We start from the raw sequence: 19,517 nt of genomic DNA, 5'->3' as shown, positions 1-19,517 counted from the left end.
CCTTTGGCCAGGCTGCAAACACCCCCTGGGGGGGCCCTACCTCCCCGGCATCACCCACTGAAGCCTCCCAAGACCCCTGGGTCCCCAGGCCTCCAGTGGAGGGTCCCGGGATGCTGCGGTGCTATCAGATACCGCCCCCACAGGGGCCGACCTGAGTCTGGCACTTGGCCCAGAAGCAGAAAGACATTGCCCACCCTTGTCTTCCCCCAGGCCCTGCTGCCTCCTGGCGGGGTGGGGGCGGTGCGGGGCGGTGCGTAGGCAAGTACCGCCCACCCACCAGAGTCCAGCTTCCTCCTAGAGGCAGTAGTTCTGTCGCTGGGAAGTCGAGGCAAGCACTCCTCTGCGGTGACGTGTAACTCGTGGCTGTCCCCTGCTCCCGCAGGGGATCTGAGGACGGGATACAAGGTGCAGGGCAAGTCTTCCAAGACGCTGGACGCAGGCGGGGCCGCCGGGGCTGGTGGAGACGGGAGCCTGGGGTCCTTGGCAGCGCGGGGGAGATCTGCCCGCCACCGCGAAGCGAGGCACGGCCTGCGCACCCCCGCTCCGCCCCACCTCCCGGCCGCCGGAGTCCTTTTAAAAGCAGCAGGTGGGCGGGTTTCGCTCGGAACACCCCTGGTCCTCACGGGCCTGCCCGTCCTCCAGCCCGGATTGAGGGCGCCGCTCCCGCGGGGGCCCAGAGCCCGCTGCCGCAGTCGGCCGATCACTCTCCCAGGACAACTCCCAGGGCGCGAGCACGGCCTGGGCCGGCGTCGGTCTCTCTCCTCCGGCCTGGCCCGTGCCCCCCACCCACCCAGCAGCGGCTGCCCGAGTTTGGGGCCCTCCGTTTCCCTGGACTCAAGAACCACGCACAGGAGGGACGATCGGATAGTGCGATTTATTGCCCCCGCGCCCTCCTCCCGCCGCGCCCAGGCCTGGGATGAGACGGGACCCGCTCTCCGCGGGGTCGCCCGGGATGCGGGCGCTCGGCTCCGCACGCCTCCGCGACCCCAGACCCGGCGGGGTGGGGGAGGGTAGGGAGAGGAGAAAGGCTGAGACCGCGAAGGGGAAGAAAATAACAGGCGGGCGGGGGCAGGAGGCGGTATGATTAAAAGAAAATTCTAAAAGGGAAAAGGACCCTCTCTCCCTTCCCGCTTGGGGCCCCTCCGAGAGGAAAGGGCGCACTGCTCGCCGTTCCCGCAGCAGCCCCGTCGGCGGGGGAAGGAAAGAGGGCGAAATGGTCTTTCGTTCACGGGTTTCGTCGCGTCTTGGTCTCTCTAGTTCCCACCCAACGTCTCGATTCGGGCTCGGCCGAGAACCGACGGGGCCAGGCCAGGCCGAGCGGCGGGCGCGGGGAGGGGCCGGGCGAGCGCCCCGCGCGCCCCGCCCCACCCCCGGGGCGCCCCTGTGTCCGTTTCGCCCAGGCCTCTGGGTCCCGCGCCGTCGTCCCCGCCCAGCCCGAGGGGCCCCGCCCCCCCCGGGCCGCCGCCCCTACCGACCCTCCCCGCCGCGGCACTCGCTGCAGCGTCCGCCCGCCGCCTCCTCCTCGTCGTCCTCGTCGTCGTCGTCCCCGCCCGCCCGGTAGTAGTTCTGTCCGCAGTGGCTGCAGACCGAGGGCGCGCCCACGGCGTGCACCTTCTTGTGCCGGCGCAGCGCCGCGCCCTGCACGAAGCCCTCGCCACACTCCACGCAGATGTGCGCCGGCTCCTCACCCCCCGCCGCCCCCAGCCCGTCCCCGTGCTGGGCGCGCTGGTGGGCCAGCAGCCCGGCCCCGTGCCCGAAGCCCTTCCCGCACTCCACGCACACGTACGGCTTGGGGGCCGGGGCGCGCCGCGAGCGGGGTCCCGGCGCCCTGGCCCCCGCGCCCGCCATGGCTGCGGCCGCCGCCGCTGCCCCCTCGCCGGGTGCGCCCACCACGATGATTCCCTCGCCGTCGCCCACCGGGATGGCGATCTCGCCGTCCGCCGCCGCCGCCTCCTCGGGCGCCTTGGCCCGGCGCACGCTGGCCGCCAGCACCTTGGCCGCCACCCCGGGCCCCGAGAGCTCGGGGTGCAGCCGCAGGTGGCGCGCCAGGCTCTTGGGCTGGCTGAAGCCGCGGCCGCAGCGCGGGCACACGAAGGGCTTGAGGCCGCTGTGCGAGCGCCGGTGCTTGGCCAGGCTTTTGCTCTGCGTGAAGCTGCGGCCGCAGTCGGGGCAGGCGTAGGGCTTCTCGCCCGTGTGGATGCGCTGGTGCTGCATGAGGTTGGAGCTCCAGCTGAAGCGCTTGCCGCACTCGGAGCAGGCGTAGGGCTTCTCGCCCGTGTGGATGCGCCGGTGCTGCACCAGGTGCGAACTCTGCGAGAAGGTCTTGCCGCAGTCGGCGCAGGCGTTGGGCCGCTCGCCCGTGTGCGTGCGCTGGTGCCGCGTCAGCTTGGACCAGTGGCTGAAGCTCTTGCCGCACTCGTTGCAGATGTAGGGCGCGGGCGGCCGCGGCCGGGGCGGGGGGCCGGCGGGGGGCGCCGACGGGGGCGGGGACAGCTTGGTCGGGGGCCAGCTGGGGACGTCGTCGTCATCCATGATGAGGATATCCACTGCAAGGAAGGGGGGAGAGGGCGTCAGAGAGCCCGTGGAGGGCGGCTGGGGCTGCTCCCCTGCCGCGCTGCGAGGCCTCAGGAAGCGGCTCCCCTGCACCAGGCCGGGGGCAGCACCTCCCTCGGAGCGCCGAGAACCTGGCCTGCCGGGCCTGCCCGGGTTAGAAGTGCTCGCTCAGTCCCCGTCCCCACACACCCCCGCCCCCAGTTTCCTGCGTTTTACCAAACACTCCGAACCCATCCCCTAGGGCTTCTCCTTCCTTCACAGCCGTTTCCCCCACACCCAGAACAATGCCCGGGACTTGGTGGGGATTCCATAAATGTCTGCTAAAGGAATCAACAGAATCGAACGGGGCTGGGGGTGGAGGGCTAGGGAAGGCCCTAGTACAGAAGGACCCCTGAGGCAGGAGCCCCTGGCACCAGGTGGCTCCCATCTCACCCGGGGACGAGGGCTCGCGGCTCTCCGTAGGGTTACAGACCGGGTAAGGACAGGGTCAAAATTGGGTTCTGGGAAGACAACCTGGCTGCGGGGGTCGGACTGGTTAATGAGATCACAGGCCAGCAGGACAGGCCTGACACCGCCCGCCCCCCCAACTGGGAGTGCAACCCCACACCCCGCAGCCTCTACCACGGACGTCCTCAGCCTGGACCCTGGTTCTGTGTGCCCGGTAGAGACAAGAAAGAAGCGTGGGGCCTCCGTGGCGGCGCCCGCGAGCCGGGGACACCACCGAGGACACCTCCGCGGGCCTCTGCCCTACAAAGCCTCTAATACATTTGCGCCGCCGCTGGCCCGGGCGGCCTCCCGGGAGAGATGAGCGGCTCCACGAGATCTGGGTGCACGCTCGGCGACATCTGCCTTCCCTGTGCGGCTCGGGCCTGAGCTACAGAATGGAGACGGGTTTAGGGTGCTCAAGCTCAAGACACCTGCCCCGGCGTGAGCCCCTCCCACCAGGCTTAGGCCCCGCTCACAACTCTCCGGCTCCACCCCTGGGCTCAGCCTCGCCCCCACCCGGACCCAGCCTCGCCCCAGCCACGGCCCGCCCACCAGGCTTCGGCCCCGCCCCTGGAATGGCCCCGCCCGCCAGCCTCCGGCCCCTCCCCCAGGTGCACCGCGAAGGCGTCGCTCAGGTGAACCCCACCATAACCTACCTAACTCTGTTTTCCTGCTCCCTCTCACTAGCCTGCAAGCCCACAGGGCCAGCGGTCGGACCCTGTGTTCCAGCACCCGGCCGGGGAAAAGTGCCCCAACACGGTCCTCGAGATAACGTCCTCGTGCGCTCGGTAAGCATACGTGCGTAAAGTCCCTCGAGGTGGGCGCTGGGGCCTCGGGCCTTCGCGGTGAGGACACCGAGGGGTCAGCCAGATGAGCCGCCGCCCGCGGCGACACGGCCTGGGGACAGAGAATCACCAGGGGCCCGCAGTCCGGATCCCCGGCGGCCGCCCTGAGCTCCAGCTCCGCTGGGGGACGGTGCCCCACGCGCCACCCTCGCTGACTCTGAGCACCGACGCTTTGAGAACCAGGGCTCCACGCGAGGAGCACCGGAACAAGGCCTGTGCTGGGACAGGACATCACTTCGGTAGGAAGCCTGGGCGGGGTGGGAGGCGCTTCCGAAGACACGGCCTGTGGCCCACTCCACTTTGACATCAACATAAATCCGGAACTCCGGACGGCCGCCGTTAGGACTCCACTGCCTCGTGGGCCCCAGTCCCACCCCGACTGGGGCCCTGAGATCCAGCAAGCCACGCAGCGAGGCCAAGGGGGCAAACAAGAAAAGGTCATAAGCACACGACGTCCCGAGGCGTGGGAAAGGGAGGGGTGGGAGGCGGGCTTGCTCTTGGCGGGAAACCACGAAGTACACGCTCTGCTTTCCAAGTTGCCCCGAAAGTTTAACAAGACACGTGACTAGGCGATGACGTGCATTTGCCATCGCAAGGACCCAGACATAACACAATCCGCCTGAACCCGTGAGACCCCTGGAACTCAACCAGGAGTCCTGGATGCGGGTGGAGGGCGAGGGGCGGAGCGCCGGTCCGGAAGCAGGAGAGAAAGCTTGCGGGGCCGCAGGGCTGGGCTGAGTGGGGGCTGCGCCGAGGTCTGCGCAGGGGGGCGGGGGGCGGGGAACGGGGACCGGCGCTGTGCCGCCTTCACCGCAGGCACTACTTTAGAGCAGGTGTTAAACGGCCCAGTGGAGTCCACTGACTCAGGGAGGCGGGCCTGCCCCTCAACCTGCGGACCCCTGGTCTCCTGCAGTGGATGCAGGGCCCCGTACTCTCATGCACCCCGAGTCCGAGTCTGGAAGGGGGTCAGCGGCTGCCCCCGGTCCGCCCTCCTCACCGGGCCAACGTCTCTGCGCTGGGAGTCATCCTTAACTGGATGCACGAATTCCCAGAGAGGAGAGCACAGAGACCAGCGCCAAAGGGCTCCCTCAACAAAACGGCACAAGAGGCTGTGACCGCCTTGCTGAGCGTAACAGCTACCCTTCTGGGGCGGGGAGGGAAGGGGGTGTCCCGGGCACCAGGCCCCCTCAGCCCACAGCAGCTGTCACTGTCCTCCTCTCAGCTCAGGCCCCGAGGGGGTCCTGCTGCCCACCCATGCCCACGACCTCGCAGCTTCCTGCCCTGGGACGGAGCCCGCCAAGCGGACTAAGGCTTGACTGGATGTTAACCCTTCTCCTTTCTGTCCCAGAACACAGGACATGCAGAGAGCCCACCAACAGAATGCAGAGCTGACCACAATCAACGCAGGACAAATGCCCCATTGAGACGCGTCCGGGCGCCCCTGGGGCCCCTCCATGCCGGGCCCCACGCACAGCCCACGCCAAGCCCAGAGAGCCAAGCTGGAATGGCCCCCTCACAATCCTGCAGGCGTCACCCAAGTGCACGCCCCCAGACATGAGTCTGGTCCCTTTACTTCTCACTTCAGCTAAGTCTGTTAGGTCCTGTGTAATACACAGCTTCCCGGGTCTCTTGCTCTTCCTGACAATCTTCCTTTCACAGAGCCCTGGGGCCCACTGGACCCTCGCAGGCTGCCAGCTCCTCCTTGTGGGCTGCAGCTGGGGATCCAGCCCCACCAGCCCTGTGGCCGGTCATCCTGAAGCTGCAATCCCGTCCTCTCACTAAAGGCGTGGATTATCGCCTCTCGTGTGATGTCGTATCGTTTCTGTGACATCAAGGGCCACTGACATTCAGGAACTCGGAGATCAACTGAATCACGGAGGGATGCAAGGCACGGCACTCCTGTGGTTTCTCCTGCACGCAGCTGGCACAGGGGCCCACCTTGGTCTTGACAGGGCACTTGTCCTGCATTGATTGCGGTCAGCTCTGCATTCTGTAGCCGGAGTAGTTTTTACAGATGCTCCCTCGCCCGCTGGTTGGGACCCAGTGGTCAATTTCACAGGCTTACGGCAGGATGGACTTCATTTTCCCTCATCTGCCCGGCCTTCCATTGTCCTCCAGCGTGACCAAGTAACCTTCCCTTTCTTCAGTGCGCCGAGCCCACGGATTTACACCATCTACTGGGCCGCACCTGCACCCCATCACCCTGCCAGCTGCAGCCCATGGGAGCCTCGAGGAGGCTCACCCACACTTCCTACCCCAGCCCTGCAGCCGGCCATTTTTACAAGGGCGCTCTGGTTTCTCTGAGCAGGAAACAATTTCAAGCTCCAAATCTGGAAGCGAACAGTTCTTTTTTTAACCAAAAAAAAAAAGGTGAAATTCCTGTAAGTTCTAACTGACACTTTCCATACAGATCCAAGCCAGCAGGCTTCTTTGTGGTCTTCCTTAGACACCGGCATCTCGGTCCTCACAAGGGGAGGAGAGAACCTGGACCAGCGCCATCTCTGCCAGACTGCTGACATCACATCACCAGCATCGGGATGGCTGTGCGCACACCGGCTGGGCCAAGCGTGATTCCTCAGGACTCACAGCCAGCCTGGCCCCACTCCCTGCCCGTGGATCTGGCCCCGGCCACCTGGGGCTCCTGGCCCGCAGATCCCCCAGGAAGGGCCCACGCAGAGGCGGTCTGCTTGGCTCTGCGGGTAACGAGTTCACCTGCGCCCTTCAAATGGGCAGGTTGGTTTTCCTGTGGGCATATGATGCGACTCACAGCCCTCCCTTTCCTTCCCTCGACAATCAGAAACAGAACCTCTCCACTCTGCTCTGGCAGAAGGCGCCGCTGACCGGCTGAGCGCGAGGCCATCTCCTCTTCCCCGGGGGTCATTCACTCTTTCCCCAGGTACCTCTTCCCCAGGGGTCTGCTGCTTCAAGCCCAGCGACTTGAGTTGAAGACCATCCATCCGAGTGGATGTTCTCAGATTTTCGACTTGCTCCTTCGACACCCAACTTTTCCATTTCAGGAGTGTTTTCTGGACTCGTAGGTTTCACTGTTCTCTTCCTTATACTGGATTTTGTCTTCTCGGGGCTTTCTTTAACTAACTTCAGTACCTTTCTTTTTTCTTAACCCTGCTGTCATCTTTGTTTCTTTTTGATTGTACATGCTCCTCCTTTTCACCTTCGGTTTTCTCAGAGCGCGATGCACTGCTCTCACTGTCTTGGGCTCCTCCACCTTCACCTTGGAACATCCCAGTCTGTGCTGCTGGCTCTCTGCTGAGCTCTGCCTCTGGGCAGCGCAGTCCTGGTCTTGTCCTTCCAAGCCCCTGCGCACAGTCCCGCCTGTCTGGGAGCGCACCTCTGACACCTCCCTGTCTGAGAACACCCTCCTCGGCCCCTTTCTCTTAGCTAACAGCTCCTGCGGGGTGGGGGCAGAAGGACGAACTCCAGCTCCCTGTCTGCCCGTTTCTGGACATCAGCTTCCCTGAACTCGCAGGCGGCTGCGCTCTGGGCGGTGTTTCCAGCTCCTCGGGGGTCCTCTTGTGCGTGCGTGACCTGCTCTCCCAGGGACCCCCGCCCTGCCGCCACCCGCATTTGGTCAGTACCTTCCCCTCCCCACTGCGGTGCCCGCTGGGGGCTGGACCCTGAAGCCCCTCCCTGTAGGCCCTGCTCTGCCTGGGGCCTCCCTGGTGGGCGCTCTCCCTGAACACAGTCAGGAAGCCGGCCAGGCGGCCTGCCGGCCCCGTTGCTGCTCTGTATGGAACACATGCTGCAGCTGCTGCCCGCAGTGACCCCCAAGGACGGCCTCGCGGCCAGCTCCCCGCCCCCTAACACCACTTGGCCCGTCCCCATCCAGCTGTGCTCGGGGCTCTGCTCCTTGGGAGCCCAGTTGGTGTGGCCAGGGCACATCGGGTGGGGTTTGCTGTGTTTTCACGCGGGGTCTGCTGTCACCCCGGCTCAGGCAGGCGGGACACTGCACTCCCGGGACTCTGCGGGACTCACACTAGTGGCGCTGAGACAGGACAGGCGGGCCTGACCGCCCGAGGCCTGGAGCCTGGCCCTGAAAACCAGCAGCTGAAGACTCCTCCCCGCCTCAGAGTCAGGCCCTCTCTTCACCCATGATCCATGTTTGGACAGCCTCTCTCTTGAGCGCCCTGACTTGGAAGACTTGGTCGGCTCTCACACTGCACCCCTGCCGGCTCACCCCCAGGGTCTGCAGGCCTGGGGCTGGGGTCAGCCCTTCTGTGAGGCAGTCACCACAGAGCCTGGCTGCAGCCAGCTGACAGTCCACCCCAGCACCAGCCCTGGCTCCTGGTGGCCCCGCCATCCCATGCCCCAGGCTCACAGCCCTGCTCCCAAGGCCCCTCGGCCCTCCCCACGGCACCAGACGGCACCAGGGGTCTCAGGGCAGGGGGCCCGCGCTGCCCATCACGGGAGGGGCCTACGGGGGGCCCCACAGGGCAAGGGGGGGCAGAGCAGCTGGGAAGCTTGCAGGTCTAGTGGCTTGGGAGCAGGGGTCACAGGGTGGGGGCAGCCCCAGGCGGGCCCGAGCAGACCGCTGGGCAGAGCGCAGGTGAGCCTACCTGCCCCTCAGGGCCTGCCCAGGAGCACGGCTGAGTACAGGGCGTGGGGGCCAGAACTCCAGGCTCCGAGGTAAACTGCCTTCTGGGGGCGGCTGGGGGCGGGGGCAGTCAGGGGCAACGCTGAGTCCATCAGCCGAGACGAGCTTTTGCTGCTTGCGGAGAGTTTATGGGTGAACGGCTGTGGCACCTGGGGCTGTTCTCTCAAACCCTCCAGGAAAGGAGTGCAGGACCACCTGGCGCGGCTCACTGCTGGGGTCGGCGGGACGCGAGGCCACCGCACTGTCGGCTGGAAGTTTCCAGAAGGAAACCAACGGCAAGGTTAAAGTGGTAAAAGACAGGGAGGCGGGGCGATGCGGGGAAGGAGGGGCTGGGGCCCTCCCCGTAGGGCGGGGCCTCTGCCCCCCAGGCCGGGAGCCCTGAGCCCGCTGGCCCCCGGCCCCTCACAGGAGAGGTCTCGGACCCAGGTCAGGACGCACGAAGACGCATCGACAGCAGCACAGAGCACTTCACACTTTATTTCGCAGGCACCCTGCACGGGAAGCCCGGGAAACCCCTGGAAACGGGACCACGGCTCCCACCGAGGGCGGGGGCTAGGGGAAGCTGTGACGGGGTCTCAGCACACAAAGCCTCATCCCTGGGGGCTCACAGAGGAGTTTTACTCAAGCCAAGTAACGCTTTATTAAATAAGGCAGGCTGTCAATATTCTAAATGAAAGATCAAGACCCAGGCCCAGGACCACCCAGAAGCCTGGGCCCCCACGACAGGCTCCACGCCCGCAGTCACAGTCATGCCTGGCCCTGTATCTATCCTGGCCCCCAGCCCCCAGCCCCTCCTCGGGCTGAGGAGCCCCGACCCGGGGAAGCCAAGGGGGCCGCCCCCAAAGGCTCCCGGCTGGGGGGGCCACAGAGACCCCACCAGGCCTGGGAGGCGGCTGGCTGGGCCCCGGAGGCACAGTCGGGCCCGAGCTGCCAGGGGGCGGGCAGGGTGCGGGGTCGGCTGGGAGAAGCACAGGGCCCCTCACCTGGGTTCTCGTGACTGGCCATCTGCTGGTCCTCAGAGTCCAGCGGCCCCGGAGACCAGGCCTCTTCCCGCAGCTCCATGTCTGGGCCCTGTCGGACGGGAGACAAGGAGAGGGTTCACAAGACGCCAGAGTGGACGCGGCCCCGAGCTGCACCCACCGCCCCCCGCTGGGATGGCCACAGACAGACGCAGGAGGCGCTCAGCCCAAGCCAGGGACCCCAGCCGCCTTCCAGGACGGCCGCCCCCGAGGCCTCTCTGCCCCAGGACGAGGCCTGGCGACGCTGTGTGGTGGGTGGGCCAGGGGCGCGGCCCAGCATCAGAGGGGCTCCTGGTCGGCGGTCTGCTCTCCGCTGTGGGCCAGTCAGGTGAGACCCCGCACCGGGCCCGGGACGAGGGGACGATGCTCTCCAGGGATCAGCACTCGGAGAAGCGTGCTCCGGGACGGGTGGAGGGGTGGGGGGCACGGGGCTCCCAGGAAGCTGGTGGGCCCGGGACACACCACCCCGAGACCCCGACAGCCCCAGACACAGCAGGCGCTGCTGACGGTGGGGACACCCGTGAACCCCCGAGCAGCGCGGAGGCTCCAAGGCCAGGAGGCAGCCCGCCGAACGCTGACACACGGGCCCCCAGCCCCCCGCCGCCTCCACCCCAGACCCCACAGAAGGACAGACACCCCGGAGGCTGAGCGGGTACAACCCCACAGTCCGGGCACAGGGCTGCGCGGGCATGCCAACCGGGCGGTCACCCTGGGAACAGCTTGGCGGGCCAACTCGGGCTCAGCCCGCCTGACCCTGGAATCCCGCTCCGAGGCCACCTTCGGCCGCCTTCACAGCAGCGCCGCGCAGACGCAGCAAGGGGAGCCGAGTGCGGGCCACAGAAGGTCGGGCTGGGCCGGGGATGGGGATGGGGATGGGGTGAGCGCCCGCGTGTGGGCACAGGGCTTCTCTGAGCGATGAGCAGCGGCTGCACAGCTCTGCGAGTGGCAACCGCCGGACTGTCCCCTTCACGAGGCGGCTCACACCCCAGTGAACACCTAGACAGACTGAGATGTGCGCGCAGGTCCTGACTCCGGCACCGTCCACTCAGAAACGAGTGAGAGAAGGAGAAGCGGCCAGGCGAGCGGGGGCCGCTCAGTGAGCCTTCCGATCCACACCTGTCTGCCGGGCGGCCACGTGTGGAGCGGGAACAACCGCATCCAAGTCAAGCAAGCAGGGCCTTCCCGGCCCGGCGTCCACCTCCGGCCGCTTCCCGCACTGAGAAGGCGGGTGGCAGGACTCCGTCCTCCCCAGGGCGTCCACAGGCTCCAGGGGAGGGGACGCAGAACAGGGAGGTGTTGGGCAGCTTGCCCCGAGGCCAGAGGTCCCCACACCCCCGGAGGGGGCAGCTCAGACAGGGCAGTGAGGGAGACACCACCCGGTTTCCAAGGCGGGGCAGGCCCCGAGCTGCAAGATCCCTGCCCACACCCAGCATCCTGGTGCAAAGAGCTCACTGTGAACCCACAACTCCCCGAGAGGAGGAGGCAAGTCCCCGCAAGAGCGAGTCCTGCACCAGGAGGGGGCGACGCCCCAGAGGGCGGGGGACCTGCCAACATGACCTTCCTTCGTCCCCCCACCCCGGCCCAGGGCCCCCGGTTACCCCCCAGCACGCAAGCCCCACCCCGTCACTCGGCTTTCCGGAGCTCCTGCTTAACGGAATCCATATGCTCCCCTGCTGATCGCCTTAGTCGGTCCAGTTGGAAGCCCCAGGAGGGCAGAGGAGGGCAGGGGAAGGCCCCTCGGTGGACACACAGGAGCAGAGCGGGGGCGGGGGCGCACACACGACCCTCCTAGGAGCTGCCCTCCAAGGAAGGGCGGTTTTCACTGGGTCAAAGTGGGCCCGAGGTGTCTACACAGACCCTCAGCGAGGCCAACCAGCGGCAGGTCAGAGTATGCAAACCGGAGGCCAGGGCACAGGGGCCGCCAGGATTCAGGGAAGCGCCGGCCATGCGGGCGCTTGGGAAAAGGCCTGCAGGAGCCTTAGGGGGAGCCGGCAGCGGAGGGGACGGGGCAGGGGCGGGGCGGAACTCAGAACCTGGCAGGGAGCCCCAACTACGTTCCACAACTAAGCTCCACAAACGGCAGCTTCTCTGGCTGACTTCTAGGGGGCCGTGCGGTCTCCCACCTGGCACGGGGCACACCCGGGTCCCGGAACAGTCCGCTCTGCATTCTGGTTTTGGCCCTGAGCAGAGGGTGGTGACCCCACCCACCGGGGAAGGGAGACTTAAAACCAACCACGGGATGAACACCCTGCATCCATCCACCTGCTGGGCCTCTTGTGGGGGCCGCGGGGTGCCGCTCTGGCTCGGGGGCCAGGCCCTGTGTCCCCATTGAGGCCTTGCACAGCAGGGACCCCAGGAGCCCGGGTGGGGGGAGGAGCCGGAGCGCGCCCCGGGAGATCCCCTGGGTCCCTGTGAAGGGCCCAGGGCATGCACTGGAGGGTCACCCTCGGCCACTGGTGCGCTCCTCCACTGCGGCCGCTCGGCCCCCTGTGCCACCCCGGGGGCTTGGGGTCCTACCCCGGGACCTGAGGAGGAGGGGAAGCCGCAGTCCCTCCCACCCAGAGCTGAGGGCTGGGGCAGCCCCTGACCCGGCGACTCCCTGGGGGAGATGGAGCGATTCCCGCGCCAGCCCAACTGTGGAACCTGATGACTCTGGAGGCTGAAGGTGGTGGGTCCTGCCCTCCCGGCCCCCAGACGCTCCAGGCCCGGCACACCTGTCAGGGCCGGCCGCCCGCTCTGACCCCCACCCACTCCACAGAGACGGAGGCCCACCCCCGCCGGGCCCTGGAGCGACCCAATTAGCCTGGGAGCCAGCAGGGCCCGCGAGACAAATTATTATTATTATTGTTATTAGACCCACCCACCTGCCCTGGATGCCTGCCCACCAATTACCCGCCGGCTCTTTCTTCCGCTGCCAACCTCGCCTCCTCCTCCGGCCGGCCCTGCTCCGGCGCCCGCGCCCAGGGCTCCCGCTGCCGGAGACAGCCCGCCTCTCTGTTCCTGGGCTGCCGTCAGGCCTTAGCTGGGACCCCCGGCTCCTCCCTTGGCCATTCTTCCCCAGCCCCCGCCCCAGCCTTGTGGCCACCGAAGGCCGGTGGCTACCTCTCGGACTCCACCCCAGGAGGGTCCTGCCCTGCCCGAGCCCACCCTCACCGCCCTCACCCAACTCCCACCCCCGGGGCCTGCGCCCCCCAAGCCCTTTCCAAATCCGCTCCCCACACCATGGACCGATTCATCTTTTCAAGGCACTCGGTTCAAACAAGTCAGTCGACTGAAAAGGGGCAGAGAATGGGAAGAGACACTTCTCCGAGCTGGCGAGCACACGAAGAGACAGATGCTGGTCGTGGTGTCAAGACCACAGACAGACCCCAGCGCAGGCGCGCTGGGCGGACTCGACGACCACCGAAAGCACGTGCGCGCGCGAACAGGCAGAGAGGCGGGGGCGCGCACGCACACGTTGCTGCCAGGTCCACGGGGTGACCCGACGACCCCACTTCCGGCCACGAACCCGAGGGCTGAGAACTCGTCCGCACGACAGTTTACACTCGCGTATCCGCGGAAGCAGAAGTCACAAGAGCCGAGCGTGGAAACAGCCCAAACGGCCGTCACCGGTGAGGGACGCGCACGCGGCCCGTGGCAGCTGGAGGAGGAGAGGAAAGAGGAAGCGCTGGTCTCGGAGGGGAGAGGCCGCGGTGACTCCGCTCGCCGAAGGCAGGTCCCTGGGGGCTCCGGGCGAGGGGCACGTGGTCACCGTGAGCTGTAAGAGGGTGACCTGTCCGTGCGGCAACCTCCTCATAGGGGAGCTGCTGTCTGTTTTATTACGGGTAGCTCGGTCCCGCCACCCCCCTGCCCGAACCACCCCCACACGTGGCCCCTGTGCTCGGTCCAAACTCCAGACCCGGGCGGCTGTCTGCCAGGTCAGCCCTGCAGACGCACTTCCTCCAGGGGGCCCTGCCCCGCCTCGCACCTGCCCGGCACCTTCTAGCCTTCCAGGGATCTGCTCTCCAACTGGCCACCACCAACCTTCCTAGAGCTTCCCACACGTCTGTGAACAGTCCTGCCCTTAAATGCTGGTGGATAACTGAAGATTCCTTTAAAAAAACATACTCTTCAGGACAAAAAAAGAGCTGCACGCGTGGGCCATCGCTGGTTCTGTCACCCCTCGACAGCAATGGGCCAGACCCCACGCCCTCTGGGGGCTCTGGTGTCTGCAGGGCACTTCCTTCCACCTCACCCACCTGCCAGCCCTCTCCCTGGAGACCCGCCGCCAGAGCCCAGGGAACACAGCACCTCCCCCAGGAAGCCTTCCCAGACTCCTGCCTTCCCTCAGCCCCACTGTCCCTTTTCCCCAAACAAGACCAGCCAGCACACCGAGGGCTGGGCACAGGGGCAGCGTGGGCACCTCCTGATCCCCGTGGCCACCGAGGGCACGGGAGGCTGCCCTCTCTGGGCCGGTGGGCAGGCGGCCAGGGTGGAGGCGGCCTCACCCCCCAGCCACGCCCCTGGGGCGGGTGCACCACCCTGCGCCTCATTTTCACGGGCTTGGCGTCCAGATCACGAGACGAAGGGCGGCCTCCACAATGAGCTGGGCACCCAGGAAATGTGGACAAGCCTCTGGAGCCCAATTAAGACCCGTCTGGGGCTGACCCAACCTCCCCGCGCCTCGGGACACACCATCGTCCAAGGCCCGTCCTCCCCTCCGCCGAGAACAGGGGCACCAGCTCCCTTTACTCCCGATTACAGCCGAGCCCACGTCCCTGGGAGGCTCTCCCCGACTTCCTCCGCCCTACGTGTCCACACACACCCAGGCAGATGGTGAGCTCCTCCAGCCCAGGGAGTCAGGACGTCCTGGCCGGCCTGACCCTGCGCCTCCAGGCTGGGCCACGTGTGGGTCCCCAGTGTCACTTGTGACGAGGCAAGCCCACACAGGACCCCCGTTCAGCAAAGAGAGGCCAGTGTTCTGTGGGCCCAACGGTTAGGCAGGCAGAGCAGGGAGACCCCCCTGCCAAGGTGGACCCCAGAAGCAGCTGGCGGGCAGCGCAGTGGTGAGAGGTGCCCTCTCTGTCCCCACGACAGGGCTGCCTGCCCCGCTGTAGAGATGAGCGACCCCCCCCCCCAACTGGGGCAGGGAGGCCTCCTAACACATGGACCTCAGCACTCACCCCAGGACCCGAGTCACACCTGAACCCAGGCGCCAGCTCTGAGTCCCCGAGCCAGTCATTGGCCCCACCCCATGGGGAGGTCCCCAGACCAACAGGCACCTCAGAAACCTCCAGAACAGCCTCCGTCTCCCCAGGCCCCAAGCCTGGCCAAAAGAAGCCAGCAGAGGCGGCGGCTCTGCTAAAGGCTAGGCTCCGGACTCCTGCCGACCCTGCTCCAATGCTGCTTCGGGGCCCGAGTGGGGTGACCACCCCCACCCCGGGGCCTCCGGGGTACGGGCCAGGTCCCCGGCTGCAGTCTGTCTCCACCAGAAGGCCAGGGCCACAGCAGAGTCCCCGGGCACAGCCTCAGCCGGCTGGGGGCACTGCAAGACACACATCCAGGGTCGGGGCTGCGGGCGTCTGAGCCCAGGAGCCCGACAGTAGTGTGCCCAGCTGGGCAGAGGCTGGAGGTCAAGACCAAGACCACCGCCGACAGCCCGGGACTCAGCCCGCCCCCCGGTCCCAGGGTCCTCTCAGCAAGTTCCTCTGTCCCTCGAGACTTAAGACGTCTACCCCTGGGCTCCTCCAGCTCCGGGCTAGCCTGGCGACCCCCAGCCCTCTGCCTGGAGCACCGCCCCAGGACCAGTGTCCCAGGCCCAGCACCAGGTGGGGCTGGCAGCGGCCTCGATGGACGAGGCTCATCCAGGGACGGTGGACTGTGTTCTGGGTTGTAGGAGTCGGAGGAGGAACTGAGCCTGGGAAAGGGGAAGCGGCAGGTCCAAGGTCACAGGGCTGGAAAAGACAGAGCACTGGAATGCCGGGCCCGCCGGAGGCCTCTGCACCCGATTCACACCCACTTCTGAGAGCTGTGTGCTGGCTCCAAAAGGAGAGCATTGGGAGCCTTCCTACCAAGGTCAACGCCATTAGTACGGCCCCTCTTTTTCACTAACAGAAACTGAGAAACTCCTTGTGCTCCGAGGCCACAAAGGTGAACGCAGAGCTGGGACCTGAACCCGGTCCGTCTGACTTGAGCCCGGGGCTAAGCCGCAGCGGTGCCCCGCCCGGGCTGAAAGCCTTCCAGTTCTCTAGCTCCACCTGCGGGGGTTAGAGCCCGAGACCTCAGGAGGAAGGGGATAAGAGAGACAACACAAGAAGGAATAGGATCTGAGTGTTCTGGGACTCTGGAGGGCCTGCTGCAGACGCGGGGGGTGAATGCCAGCTGCGTTGAGCCAAAGAGGCTTATGTTCTTAGGGAAGAGATAAGCCACAGTAACCGGGCTTCCCCAGGAGCGAGGGCAGACCCAACCCCCAGCTGGATCCTAACCCTGGATCCCCAAAGCAGGGCCGGGCACCAGGAACCACGCAGAGCACACAGACCAAGTCAGTCCCTTCCTATAACGCCCCTCTGGACTGGGGCTGGGGTAACCTCCCTGATTCCCTGGGTGAGGACAGGAGTGCGGAGGTGAGGAGGCACATGGACCCGGTCCAGGTCTTCGGCGCACACAGCGAGCCTGCTTCATCTCCCTGTCCTCATGCCAACCAATGGGCCCGCAAGAGCCTCTGTCCACACTCGCCGTGGCTCAATCTTCCGTCTGATCACGCCATCCTCGGCTGGCCTGTGCCCCAGGGGCACCCATTTCCATGAACTGGGGTAGCACCCTTTGTGTCCGGGCCACGAGTTGGGGGCTCAGGGGCGCGGTGGGGCGTCTGGGAGGCCTCGGCGTGGCCATCGGGACCGGCCGCCGGCCTCGCCCTGCCCCGCGGGCCACGCGGTGCCTGACCTTGGCCTAACATTTCCCCTCCAGCGCACGCGCTTCCTGCCCGCCGCCCGCGCCCGGGCGAATGAATGAGCCTCCCGCCGGCCGGAATGCCCGTAATTACCGGCCGGATCAAAGGCCGCAAGCAGCCCGCCCGGGGCGGCAACGGGATCTGGCTCCTTTGAAAAAAGGGGGGAAGGGGAGCGGGCAGGCCGGGGGCCGCCACCGGTCCCCCGGGGGCCGCCGTTTCCGGTCAGGCCAGCTGGGCCCGCGCGCGCCGCCTCCCCCACCGGGGCCTCAACTTGTCCCGGGAGTCGCCACCACTTCCGGCCACGAGCGGCCAGGAGGCTGGGGTGGGGGTGGGGGCTACAAGGCGGCCCTACCGGCGAGCCCGCGCCGCGCGCCCCCGCCTCGGGCGCGCCCCCGGGCGTGGCGCGCGCTCTCGGCCCCGTCGCGCGCCCGCGGCCCCTCCCTGCGCCCGCGCCCCGCCCCGCGTCAGCGGCCGCGCGCCCACTCACGCCCCCCCCCTCGCGGCGCGCACGCGCACTCGCCCGCCCAGTCGCGCTCGCCGCCCGCCTCCCCGCCCGCCCCCCCGGCCGCAGCCCGGCGCCCTGAGGCGCGCGCCCACCCGGCCCCGGGCGCACGGCCCCCGGCCCCGCGCCCTCCCCTCACCTCCTCGGTCCCGGGGCCGCCGCGCCGCACTCCTCCTCTCTCCTCCCTCGCGGATGGTGGCAGCGGCGGCAGCGGCGACTCAGACCCTGGGGTCAGGGGGACGGGCGCCCAGGCCGGAAGTGACCTTCCTGGCCGCTTCCGCCCGCGCCGCTCCCCACCTCCCCTTCCCACCCCCCTTCCAGCCTCCACCCCGTCCTCGCCGCTCTAGGAAGGCGAATCCAGCGACCCCCCCTAGCTGCCGCGGGGGCCCCCCCCAGCTCTATGGTGCGGAGTAGGCGCCCCAGGGTGGCACTTCCGGACGCGTCTAGGACACGGGTCCTCCGGCCACGCTCTATGGCGCCGCGCGCCTAGGGGCTTCGGGCCCCGCCCCCTTCCAGGCCAGGAGGCGCGGGCTCGGCCCGTTAGGCGGAGACTTCCGGGTGCCCAGGGAGGTGCCCCCCGCCCCAGCGCCGGGCTCTCGCGCCTGCGCGGTCGGGCGGTAGGCGTCGAGGAGGGTGGCAGGCAGGGCCGCTCAGCTACCCCGGGTCCTCCGGTCGTCTCTATCGTTGTAACCCCTTCCGTGCCGGCGGCGGCCGGAGCCCGCGCGCCCGGCGGGCTCTCTCGTCTGCCATCCTGGTCTTTTCGTTACTGGACCTATCGCTTCAGGCGCCGCCCGCAGAGCGACAATAACACATTGTGCGCCTGCCTCCAGGGGTTTTAGGTACATTAAGTAGTTTGTGGATAATCCAGTCCCATTTTGCAGATAACGAGGAACAGAGAGGTCAAGGCACCTGGCCAAAACCACACACCGAGGGTGCGGGTCCTGGGCTCGAACTCGGGGAGTCTGGCTTCCAATTCCTGCATTGGGCCGTGCATGTGCATACTGCCTCCTGTCACGGAAGGTTGATCATAGCGTCCAGGGATTCACCTCTTCCTCTCTGGAGAGGAGGGCGCTTTGTGAGCTTACCTGTTAGTAAATACATTCTTTTTAAATTACTGCTTACACCACAGTGTCCTCGCGGGCTCAGTCCCTCTGATCCCTTTCTGGGTCTTCAGTTGGCTGGCTGTCACCTAAGGGACAGATGACTTATTGATGTTATTTATAATTATTTTCTTACCAGGTGGCGATAGTGGTAAAGAATCCACCTGCCAATGCAGGAGGTGTTACAGAGGAAGATTTGATCCCTGGGTCAGGAAGATGCCTGGAGAAGGAAATGGCAACCCACTGGTCTTGCCTGGGAAATCCCATGGACAGAGGAGCCTGGTGGGGAGGAGGAATGGGGAGTTCGTGTTTAATGGGGACAAAGTTTATTCGCAAGATGAAAGCAGCTCTGGAGATGGACGGTGGTGATGGTCGTACAACAATGTGAATGTACTTAGTGATACTAAACTGTGCGCTTTAAAATGGTTTAGATGGTAAGTTTTATGTTATGTGTATTTACAATAATTAGAAGTTTAAAGAGAAACAAACTTGTGATTTACTGTTGTGTTGTATGGTGTTATGGTCTGCATGTGTCCCCAGAAAATTCCTATGTTGAAACCTAGTCCCTGAGGTGATGCTCTGACCTTCCTAGAGGAGGGCATGGCACCCCACTCCAGTATTCTTGCCTGGATAATCCCACAGACAGAGGAGCCTGACAGGCTATAGTCCATGTGGTCGCAAAGAGCCGGGTACAAGATAGCAGTGACAACAGTGGCTTATGACGCTGGGCATATTTTTGTATGATTTTTACTATCTGTAAATGTTTTTTGGCTGGGTGTCTGTTCAGATCCTTATCCATTTTTGGTGGAGTTGTTTCAGAGGTCTTTCTGTATTTTGAGTCCAAATCCTTTATCAGGTGCAAGTTTTACAAATATTTTTCTCTCGGTTTGTGGCTTGTCTTTTGATTTTTCTGGATAAGGTGTTTCAGAGTAGAAATCTTTAACCCTATAAAGTCCACAATGCTACCTTTTTCTTTTGTGGACTAGCTTTTTGTGTTGTGTGTTAAAACTCAAAGTCCATGATCTACAGACCAAACCGAAGATCATGTAGATTTTCTATGTTTTTGTAAGTTTCACATTTTAAATGTCTGTTAATAAATTTGAATGAATTTGGTGTCAAAAAAGAGAGACTCCCGAGTTTCCAATGCATGGGGCTCCAGTTTGATCCCTGGTCAGGGAACTAAGATGCCATGCAGTGCGACCAAATAAATATGTAAATAAATAAACAAAATTTAAAAAGGAGACCCAGAGAGCTCCCTGGCCCCTTACACCATGTGAGGACACAGCGAGAAAGCGGCCATCTGCTGCCCTGAAGAGGGCATTCACCAGAACACGACCTTGCCAGCACCTTACTCTTGGACTTCCTGATGCCACTTGTTCAGCTGCTGAGTTATGTCCGACTCTTTCCAACCCCGTGGACTGCATGCAGCACACCAGGCCTCCCTGTCCTTCACCATCTCCCAGAGTTTACCC

At 65.5% G+C, this 19,517-nt stretch overlaps 1 protein-coding gene and 1 long non-coding RNA gene across 4 annotated transcripts; one reads left to right on the top strand and one right to left on the bottom strand.

Annotated features, from left to right (window-relative positions):
• Positions 1-855: 855 nt before the first annotated feature.
• Positions 856-17,167, bottom strand: ZNF787 (zinc finger protein 787). Of its 3 annotated transcripts, none has more exons than XM_070451714.1 (3): positions 17,085-17,167; positions 9,480-9,567; positions 856-2,546 (listed from the first exon to the last, which is right to left on the bottom strand). In XM_070451714.1, exons 2-3 carry the CDS (start codon positions 9,556-9,558, stop codon positions 1,468-1,470), a joined length of 1,158 nt encoding a protein of 385 aa, XP_070307815.1. In that variant the 5' UTR covers positions 9,559-9,567; positions 17,085-17,167; the 3' UTR covers positions 856-1,467. The 3 variants fall into 3 exon arrangements, with proteins under 3 accessions (XP_070307815.1, XP_070307818.1, XP_070307817.1); XM_070451717.1 differs by lacking the exon at positions 17,085-17,167 and adding an exon at positions 12,970-16,824; XM_070451716.1 differs by lacking the exon at positions 17,085-17,167 and adding an exon at positions 13,024-16,824.
• LOC139029998 (uncharacterized) lies at positions 17,166-18,533 on the top strand. The gene is made up of 2 exons (XR_011482337.1): positions 17,166-17,784; positions 18,185-18,533. It is a non-coding gene; the product is annotated as an uncharacterized lncRNA (long non-coding RNA).
• The last annotated feature ends 984 nt before the right edge of the window (positions 18,534-19,517 follow it).

The sequence above is a fragment of the Odocoileus virginianus genome, chromosome 20 (genome assembly GCF_023699985.2).
Source record: "Odocoileus virginianus isolate 20LAN1187 ecotype Illinois chromosome 20, Ovbor_1.2, whole genome shotgun sequence".
Taxonomy (NCBI): Eukaryota; Metazoa; Chordata; class Mammalia; order Artiodactyla; family Cervidae; genus Odocoileus; species Odocoileus virginianus.
The sequence above is the reverse complement of the archived record's forward strand: the minus strand, read 5'-3'. Positions and strand labels throughout refer to the sequence as shown.